This window comes from Bufo gargarizans, chromosome 7, assembly GCF_014858855.1.
Source record: "Bufo gargarizans isolate SCDJY-AF-19 chromosome 7, ASM1485885v1, whole genome shotgun sequence".
Taxonomy (NCBI): Eukaryota; Metazoa; Chordata; class Amphibia; order Anura; family Bufonidae; genus Bufo; species Bufo gargarizans.
This window is the reverse complement of record NC_058086.1, coordinates 17899399-17913448: the sequence shown is the minus strand read 5'-3', so window position 1 is coordinate 17913448 and position 14050 is coordinate 17899399. Positions and strand designations below refer to the sequence as shown.

General features: G+C 47.4%; 1 protein-coding gene across 1 annotated transcript in view; it reads right to left on the bottom strand.

The window, feature by feature from the left end:
* The window catches only part of CACNG2 (calcium voltage-gated channel auxiliary subunit gamma 2), a 116338-nt gene that overhangs the window by 19595 nt on the left and 82693 nt on the right, over nucleotides 1-14050 (bottom strand). Inside the window, exon 2 of the mRNA XM_044301928.1 lies at nucleotides 550-633. Coding sequence (XP_044157863.1) covers nucleotides 550-633 — 84 coding nt within the window. The remainder of the gene's footprint in view (nucleotides 1-549; nucleotides 634-14050) is intronic.

Sequence of the window (14050 nt, the reverse complement as noted above, 5' to 3'; positions counted from 1 at the left end):
TAATATACTATAAATGTATGTTTGAAACTAATAGGAGACAAAAGGAAAGGAATGTGACTGCAGGATCAGTATACACAGGGTTTGTCTGCATCGTAGCTATAGACAGAAAACAGAAGGAAATCTTTAATGAAGACTTCTTTTTTCGTTGTGTATGTATTAGAGCAGTAAAAAGAGTGCAAAGGCAAACACAAGGTTTCATTTCTTAGTTAGAGAAGAAGACATACTGTAGCTGTATTTGGCCGCATTGACAGTGCCTTATTTGTGGTCAGCGGAGATCCTTCTTTTCCGCACCATTATACTATTAGAGGGATGGAAATACTCTCTTGCTCCCCTCTAATGTGATCCGATGCCTTTTTGGTGCAGAATACATGTAAGCAGTCATGCCAATGTTGTCGTAGCGTGAAAAAAAAAAAATATGCCTAAAATTGGGGAACAGTATGAAACTGGGACGTGAAGACTAAAACTTTACTTTTCACACTACAGTTATACAAATAGCATTTCTAATTAACAAGATAAGGCAGCCAGACAAACACTGATGTAAAGACTTACGTAGGAAATATTCGGCAGTGTCTGCTTCATAGTCTGCATCTTCTGGAAAGTGGTCAATCTGTTTGCAGACACCCTTATAATTACCTGAGGAAAAACAAAAGACTGTCTCAGAATTTTCTTGGCAAATCAATTACTCAACAAATATACCTGCAACTTCTTGAACAGTGATGTTCACATGCACAAGTAACTCAGCTGTATGAAATATATTTACTACATGGAGATACTGCAGCTTATTTTCTACTTCTATATATCCGGGATTTTACTCGTCCACCACAGTACTGGATGGGTCCAGGCTATATCCAGCATTAGGCAACTACTTGCTACTAACTTCCAGTCCTTATAAGTTAGATATTATTGATTATTACAACAAAAATTATAATTCAGTTGGAGGGTGGACCTAAGGAACCCTTGTCCACCTCTATATACTGTATGCACTTTTGGGTAATTGACTACTCAGTACATTGTCTACTACTAAAGTTTCTACAGTAGAGGTAGCAATATAACAACGTAGTCAAAACCTACAACGTTCATTTGATAAACATACTTCCTAGAAGTATACTGTATGTAATATGTCAATTAAGGAAAAAGATAATTAAGGCTCTTTTCTGAATGTCTATCGCCAATTCCATTACATTTGATTGCAATGACAGTGGACACGTTGTAATTAGGTTGGGTCTGTTAGGTACAGTTGGAAGCCGTGGTATAATGGATCCGGCGCAGGATCTGGCATTAACAGAAGCCATGACACAAATGTTCTTCCTGCTCTCGCACCTTCCACTGACTGCACTCCTTCCCCTACACAGAACACAGCCGTTAGGAATTCATGGAGTTCCCTGACTTCAAACCTGTCACCTTGATATTCACCCCAATATATTCTTGGCAGTGAAAGAGAATATGTCATATATATAATTTTTTTGAAAGAACCTGTCATTTAGTGTAGCAGTGTAAAGCAGTGACAGTCAGGCTGATTTCAGCAGACTGTCAGTTGCAAAGTTGTGTCTGAGAACTTAAGCCTGTATTACACTGGAATAGTAACGCTTGGTAGAGATCATCATCTAATACTGCCTTCGATTACCTGATGAATGAGCTCGTTCATGGGGCAGTTGTGATCTTTCAGCATGCTGAAAGATCACGATTTGCTGGCAGCAGATCGCGCAGTGTAATCACAATCTGCTGCCGGCAAATAACTAGACAGTATGGGGACGAGCGATGGTATAACAATCACTCCTCCCTATGCTGTGGAGGAGATCGCTGCATGTAATAGCAGCGGTCTTCTCCACTAGCGAGCAGGCGATTGCCAGGAAGGAACACTTCCCTCTCGACAATCGCCTGCAGAATCGGGCAGTGTACTACAGCCTTTACTGTATAAGGCCTCATGCACACGGCCGTTGTTTGGGTCCGCATCCGAGCCGCTGTTTTGGCGGCTCGGATGCGGACCCATTAATTTTAATGGAGCCGCAAAAGATGCGATTTGCGGACAAGAATAGGCATTTATATTGCCAGCGCCTGTTCCGCAAATTGCGGAAGGCAACACTGGTGCCTTCCGTTTTTTGCGGATCCGCCGTTTGCGGACCACAAAAAACGGCACAGTCGTGTGCATGAGGCCTAATGCTGGCACCGCTTAGGAGAAGAGTCTGGTTCCACTCCCTGCTGATTGACTATTTTCTTGTATGGAAAAGCTGGGGTGAGTGGCAGCTCATGTATAAGTCAGACTCTTCTCTGGAAGCACCTGACTCTTCTCCAGAACATGCGGCCAGAAGTGTGCAGTAGGTTTCCGGAAACCACCTTATAATAATATATATAAAAACGTTATTCTGTCCTAAGTGAGGGCAGCATAAAGTGGATAACAGGTTCCCTTTAAAAGTATCAAATTTCCTGGGGCAGCCCTATTGAAGTCACACATTTCCTTCCATCACTGGCTGCATAGAAAGCACAGCAGAGTGTTCATGTTTTATGGCAGCTGCAATAAATAGAGTTAATACTCAGACACGTTTCAATACTCTTTAGGAAGAAATATACAGCCCTTCTCCTAGAGACAAATAAGTAGCTGAGGAGATGCACACAGAACCTTTTCTGTGTGTATACTGTTGCAAAGCAGCTGTCATCAAATCTCACTGCCTCTTAGAATAATAATGAGATGACTTTGCAGGTGTGTCCTGATCTGTTCAGCAAAACAGAAAAGAGACCTGCTTAGGGCTCTTTCACACCTGCGTTATGGTCTTCCGGCATAGAGTTCCGTCGTCGGGGCTCTATGCCGGAAGAATCCTGATCAGTTTTATCCTAATGCATTCTGAATGGAGAGAAATCCGTTCAGGATGCATCAGGATGTCTTCAGTTCCAGACCGGAACGTTTTTTAGGCTGGAGAAAATACCACAGCATGCTGCGCTTTTTGCTCCGGCCAAAAATTCTGAACACTTGCCGCAAGGCCGGATCCGGAATTAATGCCCATTGAAAGGCATTAATCCGGATCCGGCCTTAAGCTAAACGTCGTTTCGGCGCATTGTCGGATCCGACGTTTAGCTTTTTCTGAATGGTTACCATGGCTGCCGGGACGCTAAAGTCCTGGCAGCCATGGTAAAGTGTAGTGGGGAGCGGGGGAGCAGTATACTTACCATCCGTGCGGCTCCCGGGGCGCTCCAGAGTGACGTCAGGGCGCCCCACACGCATGGATGACGTGATCGCATATCATGGGGCGCTCTGACGTCATTCTGGAGCGCCCCGGGGGCCGCACGGACTGTAAGTATGCCGCTCCCCACTACTACTATGGCAACCAGGACTTTAATAGCGTCCTGGCTGCCATAGTAACACTGAAAGCATTTTGAAGACGGATCCGTCTTCAAATGCTTTCAGTTCACTTGTGTTTTTCCGGATCCGGCGTGTAATTCCGGCACATGAAGTACGCGACGGATCCGGACAACGCAAGTGTGAAAGAGCCCTAAAACAGAAAGTGTCAGCCGAAAGCGTATGCTCCAGTGTCGATTGTGTGCACACTGGAATATTTCAGCATTTCTTATATGGATGTAAAATTAAACAGGATCAAAATAAAGAAATATGTTTAGAAAAACTTGATTTAGGGTACTTTCACACTAGCGTTAAAGTTTTCCGGTATTGAGTTCTCCACAGGGGCTCAATACCAGAAAAAACGCTTCAGTTTTATCCTAATGCATTCTGAATGGAAAACATTTCATTTAGGCCTCATGCACACAACAGTTTTTTTTCACGGCCCACAAAAACGGGGTCCGTGGGTCCGTGATACGTGACCGTTTTTTCGTCCGTGGGTCTTCCTTGATTTTTGGAGGATCCACGGACATGAAAAAAAAGTCGTTTTGGCGTCCGCCTGGCCGTGCGGAGCCAAACGGATCCGTCCTGAATTACAATGCAAGTCAATGGGGACGGATCCGTTTGACGTTGACACAATATGGTGCAATTGCAAACGGATCCGTCCTCATTGACTTTCAATGTAAAGTCAGGAGTCCCTTTACTTTCACACTTGTGTTCATAATGCAGACGGTGGCTCCGTTCAGAGCGGATCCGTCTGCATTATATTGTTAAAACATTTCTAAAGTGTGAAAATAGCCTCAGACGGATCCGTCCAGACTTTACATTGAAAGTCAATGGGGGACGGATCCGTTTGAAAATTGAGCCACAGTGTGTCATCTTCAAACGGATCCGTCCCCATTGACTTACATTATAAGTCTGGACGGATCCGCTTGCCTCCGCACGGCCAGGCGGACACCCGAACATAACTTGAAGCGTCCCCATCACCATGGGAACTCCTCTATGTTAGAATATACTGTCGGATATGAGCTACATCGTGAAACTCATTTCCGACAGTATATTCTAACACAGAGGCGTTCCCATGGTGATGGGGACGCTTCAGGTTAGAATACACTGAAAAACTGTGTACATGACTGCCCCCTGCTGCCTGGCAGCACCCGATCTCTTAGGGCCGCTTCACACGAGCGGATGCCTTGCGTGGCATCCGCTCCGTGACAGAGTGCCAAGACCCGCTGCAGACTGCAGAGGCACGGGGCAGTAACATGACTGTTAATGCTCCGTGCCTCTCTGTGATCTCTTTACTACGAAATCACAGTGACAACTGTGATTTCGTAGTAAAGAGATCACAGAGAGGCACGGAGCATTAACAGTCATGTTACTGCCCCGTGCCTCTGCAGTCTGCAGCGGGTCTTGGCACTCTGTCACGGAGCGGATGCCACGCAAGGCATCCGCTCGTGTGAAGCGGCCCTTACAGGGGGCCGTGATCAGCACAATTAACTCCTCAGGTGCCGCACTGTAAGAGATCAGGGCTGCCAGGCAGCAGGGGGCAGCCCCCCCCCCTCCCCAGTTTGAATATCGTTGGTGGCACAGTGTGCGCCCACCATCGGGCCCCCCCCTTCCTCCCTCTATAGTTAAAAATCGTTGGTGGCACAGTGTGCGCCCACCATCGCCCCCCCCTTCCTCCCTGTATAGTTAAAAATCGTTGGTGGCACAGCACAATCGGCCCCCCCTCTCCCTATAGTAGTAACAACCATTGGTGGCAGTGTGCGGCCTCCCATCCCCCCCCCCATCATTGGTGGCAGCGGAGTTCCGATCGGAGTCCCAGTTTAATCGCTGGGGCTCCGATCGGTAACCATGGCAACCAGGAAGCTACTGCATCCCTGGTTGCCATGGTTACTTAGCAATAGTACAATTGTAGAAGATTCATACTTACCTGCTTGCTGCTGCGATGTCTGTGACCGGCCGGGAGCTCCACCTACTGGTAAGTGAAAGGTCTGTGCGGCGCATTGCTAAAGAACTGTCACTTACCAGTAGGAGGAGCTCCCGGCCGGTCACAGACATCGCAGCAGCAAGCAGGTAAGTATGAATCTTCTACTGTGGTGGGGCGGGGGGGGGGGGAATGGGAGGCCGCACACTGCCACCAATGGTTGTTACTACTATAGGGAGAGGGGGGGCCGATGGTGGGCGCACACTGTGCCACCAACGATTTTTAACTATAGAGGGAGGAAGGGGGGGGGGGGCGATGGTGGGCGCACACTGTGCCACCAACGATTTTTAACTATAGAGGGAGGAAGGGGGGGGGGATGGTGGGCGCACACTGTGCCACCAACGATTTTTAACTATAGAGGGAGGAAGGGGGGGGGGGATGGTGGGCGCACACTGTGCCACCAACGATATTCAAACTGGGGAGGGGGGGGGAGTGGGGGGTCTGCCCCCTGCTGCCGGGCAGCCCTGATCTCCTACAGGGGAATATGATAGTACAATTAACCCCTTTAGGTGCCGCACCTGAAGGGGTTAATTGTGCTATCATATCCCTCTGTAAGAGATCGGGTGCTGCCAGGCAGCAGGGGGCAGTCTTGTACAAAGTTTGCAGTGTATTCTAACTAGAAGCGTCCCCATCACCATGGGAACGCTTCTGTGTTAGAATATACTGTCGGAAATGAGTTTTCACGAAGTGAAAACTTAGATCAGAAAAAGCTTTTATGCAGACGGATCTTCGGATCCGTCTGTATGAAAGCAACCTACGGCCACGGATCACGGACACGGATGCCAATCTTGTGTGCATCCGTGTTCTTTCACGGACCCATTGACTTGAATGGGTCCGTGAACCGTTGTCCGTCAAAATAATAGGACAGGTCATATTTTTTTGACGGACAGGATACACGGATCACGGCCTCGGCTGCAAAACGGTGCATTTTCCGATTTTTCCACGGACCCATTGAAAGTCAATGGGTCCGCGAAAAAAAACGGAAAACGGCACAACGGCCACGGATGCACACAACGGTCGTGTGCATGAGGCCTTAGGCTCATGCACACGACCGTTGTTGTGTCCGTTGTTCCATTTTCGGTGATTTTCTGCGGACCCATTGACTTTTAATAGGTCCGTGAAAAACTCGGCTAATGCACCGTTTGTCATCCGCGTCTGTGATCTGTGTTCCGTGAAAAAAATAAGACCTGTCCTATTTTTTTCACGGACAACGGTTCCCACCATTCAAGTCAATGGGTCCGTGAAAAAACACGGATGCACACAAGATTGTCGTCTGCGTCCGTTTTTTTTCCTATCATTTGCATGGCAAACTAAACTTAGATTTTTTTTTACTTTCCTTCATGTTTGGAGATCCTCCAAAAAAAAAGGAAGACACACAGAAACAAAAACGGACACGGATCATGGAACAACGGAACCCCTTTTTGCGGACCGCAAAAAAATACCGTCGTGTGCATGAGGCCGAAAGGGGTTGGCCACTTTCTGGCAAATGCTAACCAAAGTGTTTGTAAGATGACAATATAGCACTAACTAATATACAGGGTGGGCCATTTATATGGATGCACCTTAATAAAATGGAAATGGTTGGTGATATTAACTTCCTGTTTGTGGCACATTAGTATATGTGAGGGGGGAAACTTTTCAAGATGGGTGGTGACCATGGCGGCCATTTTGAAGTCGGACATTTTGAATCCAACTTTTGTTTTGAAATTTCCAATAAGTTTGATGTGTCACATGACCCTCTTCCTATTGAAAAAACTAAAGTTGGATTCCAAATGTCTGACTTCAAAATGGCCGCCATGGTCACTACCCATCTTGAAAAGTTTCCCCCCTCACATATACTAATGTGCCACAAACAGGAAGTTAATATCACCAACCATTTCCATTTTATTAAGGTGTATCCATATAAATGGCCCACCTTGTAGTTTCTGTTGCTATTCTGCACCATTTTCTATATTTCATAAAGTATTTTCTCTGGTTGGACAAGTCTTTTGTGCTGTCCACATAGAGGTCCTGTCCATAAAATGGCTGCTTCAGTCTCCTCCACTCAAATACACTATACCTGTACTAAACTCCCAACAGGGCAAGCGCAGATGGCAGATGTGGTGTATTTGAGTTGAGAAGGCTGACTGATGTGTCTCAAGTTATTTTTGCCTGGTCACATGACCCTCCATCAGCCGCCATCTTATGGACAGATCTCCTGTGTGGACTTCACAGAAGATTTGCCTAACGAGGGGACATGGCTTATGAAATATACGAAACAGCACAGAAAATCAGTATTGGCTATATTAGTAAGTCACATATGGTCATCTTATATACACATTAGTCAAAAGTAGCCTCAAATTGGCCAGCCCCTTCAAGTATGCATCAGGATGTCTTCAGTTCAGTCCCTCTTACGGTATTTGGCCGGAGAAAATTCCACAGCATGCTGCAGTATTTTCTCCGGCCAAAATTCCGGAACACTTGCCGGAATGACAGATCTGGCATTAGTTTCCATTGAATGGTATTAATGCCGGATCCGGTGCCAAGTGTTCTGGAAAATCAGATCCGGTTTCCGGCGCTGCGCATGCGCAGACCTTTAAAAATGTGAAAAAAATAAATACCGGATCCTTTTTTCGGATGACACCGGAGAGACGGATCCGGTATTTTAATGCATTTCTCAGACGGATCCGGAAAGAAATGCTAACCGTTTGCATACGGATTCCGAATCCTCTAACGCAAGTGTGAAAGTACCCTTACAGATGTTTTCTTAGATTCAAAACTTGTCCAGAAAATGCAGTTAGAAGATAACTTGGTAGTGGACATGGCTTCTCTACAGTCAGTAAATCGCAGTGACTCTTGCTACAGACACCAGCTCAAAGAATATGACCAAAAATTACTTTGCAAACTGCGCACTGACACACTACGCACTGACACACTACACACTGACACACTACACACTGACACACTACACACTACGCACTGACACACTACGCACTGACACACTACGCACTGACACACTACACACTGACACACTACGCACTGACACACTACACACTGACACACTACGCACTGACACACTACACACTGACACACTACACACTACGCACTGACACACTACGCACTGACACACTACGCACTGACACACTACACACTGACACACTACGCACTGACACACTACACACTGACACACTACGCACTGACACACTACACACTGACACACGACGCACTGACACACTACACACTGACACACTACACACTGACACACTACACACTGACACACTACACACTACGCACTGACACACTACGCACTGACACACTACACACTGACACACTACGCACTGACACACTACGCACTGACACACTACGCACTGACACACTACACACTGACACACTACACACTACGCACTGACACACTACGCACTGACACACTACGCACTGACACACTACACACTGACACACTACGCACTGACACACTACGCACTGACACACTACACACTGACACACTACGCACTGACACACTACGCACTGACACACTACGCACTGACACACTACACACTGACACACTACACACTGACACACTACGCACTGACACACTACACACTGACACACTACGCACTGACACACTACACACTGACACACTACACACTACGCACTGACACACTACGCACTGACACACTACGCACTGACACACTACACACTGACACACTACGCACTGACACACTACGCACTGACACACGACGCACTGACACACTACGCACTGACACACTACACACTGACACACTACACACTGACACACTACGCACTGACACACTACGCACTGACACACTACGCACTGACACACTACACACTGACACACTACACACTACGCACTGACACACTACGCACTGACACACTACACACTGACACACTACGCACTGACACACTACGCACTGACACACTACGCACTGACACACGACGCACTGACACACTACGCACTGACACACTACGCACTGACACACGACGCACTGACACACGACGCACTGACACACTACGCACTGACACACGACGCACTGACACACTACGCACTGACACACTACGCACTGACACACTACGCACTGACACACTACGCACTGACACACTACACACTGACACACTACACACTACGCACTGACACACTACGCACTGACACACTACGCACTGACACACTACACACTGACACACTACGCACTGACACACTACGCACTGACACACTACACACTGACACACTACACACTACACACTGACACACTACACACTGACACACTACGCACTGACACACTACGCACTGACACACTACACACTGACACACTACACACTACACACTGACACACTACGCACTGACACACTACGCACTGACACACTACGCACTGACACACTACACACTACGCACTGACACACTACGCACTGCCACACTACACACTGACACACTACACACTGACACACTACGCACTGACACACTACGCACCGACACGCTACGCACCGACACGCTACGCACCGACACACTACGCACTGACACACTACGCACTGACACACTAACACACAACACACTACACACTGACACACTACGCACTGACACACTACGCACTGACACACTACGCACTGACACACTAACACACAACACACTACACACTGACACACTACGCACTGACACACTAACACACTGACACACTACGCACTGACACACTACGCACTGACACACTACACACTGACACACTACGCACTGACACACTAACACACATCACACTACACACTGACACACTACGCACTGACACACTGACACACTACGCACTGACACACTAACACACTGACACACTGACACACTGACACACGACGCACTGACACACTACACACTACACACTGACACACTACACACTGACACACTAACACACTGACACACTAACACACTGACACACTACGCACTGACACACTACACACTGACACACTACACACTGACACACTAACACACAACACACTACACACTGACACACTACGCACTGACACACTGACACACTACGCACTGACACACTACGCACTGACACACTACGCACTGACACACTACACACTGACACACTACGCACTGACACACTACGCACTGACACACTAACACACAACACACTACACACTGACACACTAACACACAACACACTACACACTGACACACTACGCACTGACACACTGACACACTACGCACTGACACACTACGCACTGACACACTACGCACTGACACACTACACACTGACACACTACGCACTGACACACTACACACTGACACACTACGCACTGACACACTACACACTACACACTGACACACTACGCACTGACACACTATGCACTGACACACTACGCACTGACACACTACGCACTACACACTGACACACTGACACACGACGCACTGACACACGACGCACTGACACACGACGCACTGACACACGACGCACTGACACACTACGCACTGACGCACTGACACACGACGCACTGACACACGACGCACTGACACACTACGCATTGACACACGACACACTGACACACAACGCACTGACACACGACGCACTGACACACGACGCACTGACACACTACGCACTGACGCACTGACACACGACGCACTGACACACTACACACTACACACTACGCACTGACACACGACACACTGACACACGACGCACTGACACACTACGCACTGACACACTACGCACTGACACACTAAGCACTGACACACGACGCACTGACACACGACGCACTGACACACTACACACTACGCACTGACACACTACACACTACGCACTGACACACTAAGCACTGACACACTACGCACTGACACACTACGCACTGACACACTACGCACTGACACACTACACACTGACACACGACGCACTGACACACTACGCACTGACGCACTGACACACGATGCACTGACACACTACACACTACGCAATGACACACGACACACTGACACACGACGCACTGACACACTACGCACTGACGCACTGACACACGACACACGACGCACTGACACACGACGCACGACGCACTGACACACGACGCACTGACACACTACGCACTGACGCACTGACACACGACGCACTGACACACTACACACTACACACTACGCACTGACACACGACACACTGACACACGACGCACTGACACACTACGCACTGACACACTAAGCACTGACACACTACGCACTGACACACTACGCACTGACACACTACGCACTGACACACAACGCACTGACACACTACGCACTGACACACGACGCACTGACACACGACGCACTGACACACGACGCACTGACACACTACGCACTGACACACGACGCACTGACACACTACACACTGACACACGACGCACTGACACACTACGCACTGACACACTACGCACTGACACACTACACACTGACACTACGCACTGACACACTACGCACTACACACTACGCACTGACACACGACACACTGACACACGACGCACTGACACACTACGCACTGACACACAAAGCACTGACACACTACGCACTGACACACTACGCACTGACACACTACGCACTGACACACAACGCACTGACACACTACGCACTGACACACGACGCACTGACACACGACGCACTGACACACGACGCACTGACACACGACGCACTGACACACTACGCACTGACACACGACGCACTGACACACTACACACTGACACACGACGCACTGACACACTACGCACTGACACACTACGCACTGACACACTACACACTGACACTACGCACTGACACACTACACACTGTGACTGATAAAATGTTTCATTATGCACAAATATATTTAACTGGCTGCTTTGTGCTGAAATATGTCATCGAGTGTGCACGTGTAACACTTTATCAAAGTGCTAAATGCATGCGTTAATGGCAGCGTCATGGTATCAGGTACAGTGGGAAGGAAGCAGCTGAAGACTGGGGGGTGGGGATTTTTAAATCCCTTTGTTCTGCAGACTTCAGCACATGCCATTGATACTCAAAATTTTTGAGACCTTTGCGCTAAAGCCTCCTGGCAGCATACCAAGCACAGCGCTGTATATTTTATAGTGGCCGTGCAGCTCATGCCCATTCACTAGAATTGAACTGAGCTGCACATAGGCCTCTTGACCAATGAACATGATGTCACTGGCCTAGGGAGAGGCCATGGCCTCTTTAAACAGCTGATCAGTAGTGGTAGAAGTTAGACCCCGATGGATCTAATATCAATGACTAATTTGAGGATAGGTCATCAATATTTTATTTTATGTTTAAAACGTGCATTTCATGAAAAATCTCCCCCTAAGGCCCCTTTCACACGGGCGTTGCGGATTGGGGCCGGATGCGTTCAAGATGCGTCCAGGGAAAATGGTGCGATTTTGACACTAAAACAAGTCAGTTTTCACTGCGATTGCGTTCCATGTTCGCGTTTTTTCCGCGAGGGGGCAAAACATTGTAAGGCCTAAGGCCTCTTTCACACGAGCGAGTTTTCCGCGCGGGGACAATGTGTGACGTGAACACATAGCACCCGCACTGAATCCTGACCCATTCATTTCAATGATTCTATGTACATGAGTGTGTTTTTTCACGCATCAGTTCTGCGTTGCATGAAAAACGCAGCATGTTCGATATTCTGCGTTTTTCACGCAGCCTTGGCCCCATATAAGTGAATGGGGCTTCAGTGGAAAAAAAAAATTGCTTGCAAAATGGTGCGGGTTTCCCTGAACGCACTCTGATACAATCCTTATCGTTCGTGTGAAAAAGGCCTAAGACTAAGTTTAAGGCCTCTTTCACACGAGCGTGACGGATTAAGTCCGGATTCGTTCAGGGTACGTTCAGTGAAACTTGCACCATTTTGCCAGCAAGTTCAGTCAGTTTTGTCTGCGATAACGTTCAGTTGTTCAGTTTTTTTTCCACGCAAGTGAAATGCGTTTTTGATGGGGGTTTTTTACACGCGTGGTAAAAAAAATGAAGGTTTACAACATCTCCTAGAAACCATCAGTGAAAAACGCATTGCATCCACACTTGCTTCTGGATGCAATGCGTTTTTCACTGAAGCCTATTCACTACTATGGGGCCAGGGCTGCATGAAAAACGCTGAATATAGAAAATGCAGCGTTTTTCACGCAAAGCAGAACTGATGCGTGAAAAAAACCCACTCAAGTACACAGACCCATTAAAAAGAATGGGTCAGGATACAGTGTGGCTGCTATGGGTTCACGTCACACATTGCACCCGCACGGAAAACTCGCTCATGTGAAAGGGGCCTAAAGTTCATTTTTAATCTAGTATGTAAAAAATTCACAAGTGTTTTCCTAGTTTTTTTTACCCGCCAGAAAATATAATGCATTTTATATTATTGACTTTCATACATTATTCAAATATATGCAGACTGCAACATTTCAATGTGTTTAATATACTCCTCAACATTGAAATTGCAACACCAAGAAGCATAAGGCCTCTTTCACACGGGCGTTGCGGGAAAATGTGCTGGTGCGTTGCGGGAACACGCACGATTTTTCCGTGCAAATGCAAAACATTGTAATGCGTTTTGCACTCGCGTGAGAAAAATCGCGCATGTTTGGTACCCAAACCCGAACTTCTTCACAGAAGTTCAGGCTTGGGATCGGTGTTCTGTAGATTGTATTATTTTCCCTTATAACATGGTTATAAGGGAAAATAATAGCATTCTGAATACAGAATGCATAGTAAAATAGCGCTAGAGTGGTTAAAAAAAAAAAAAAAA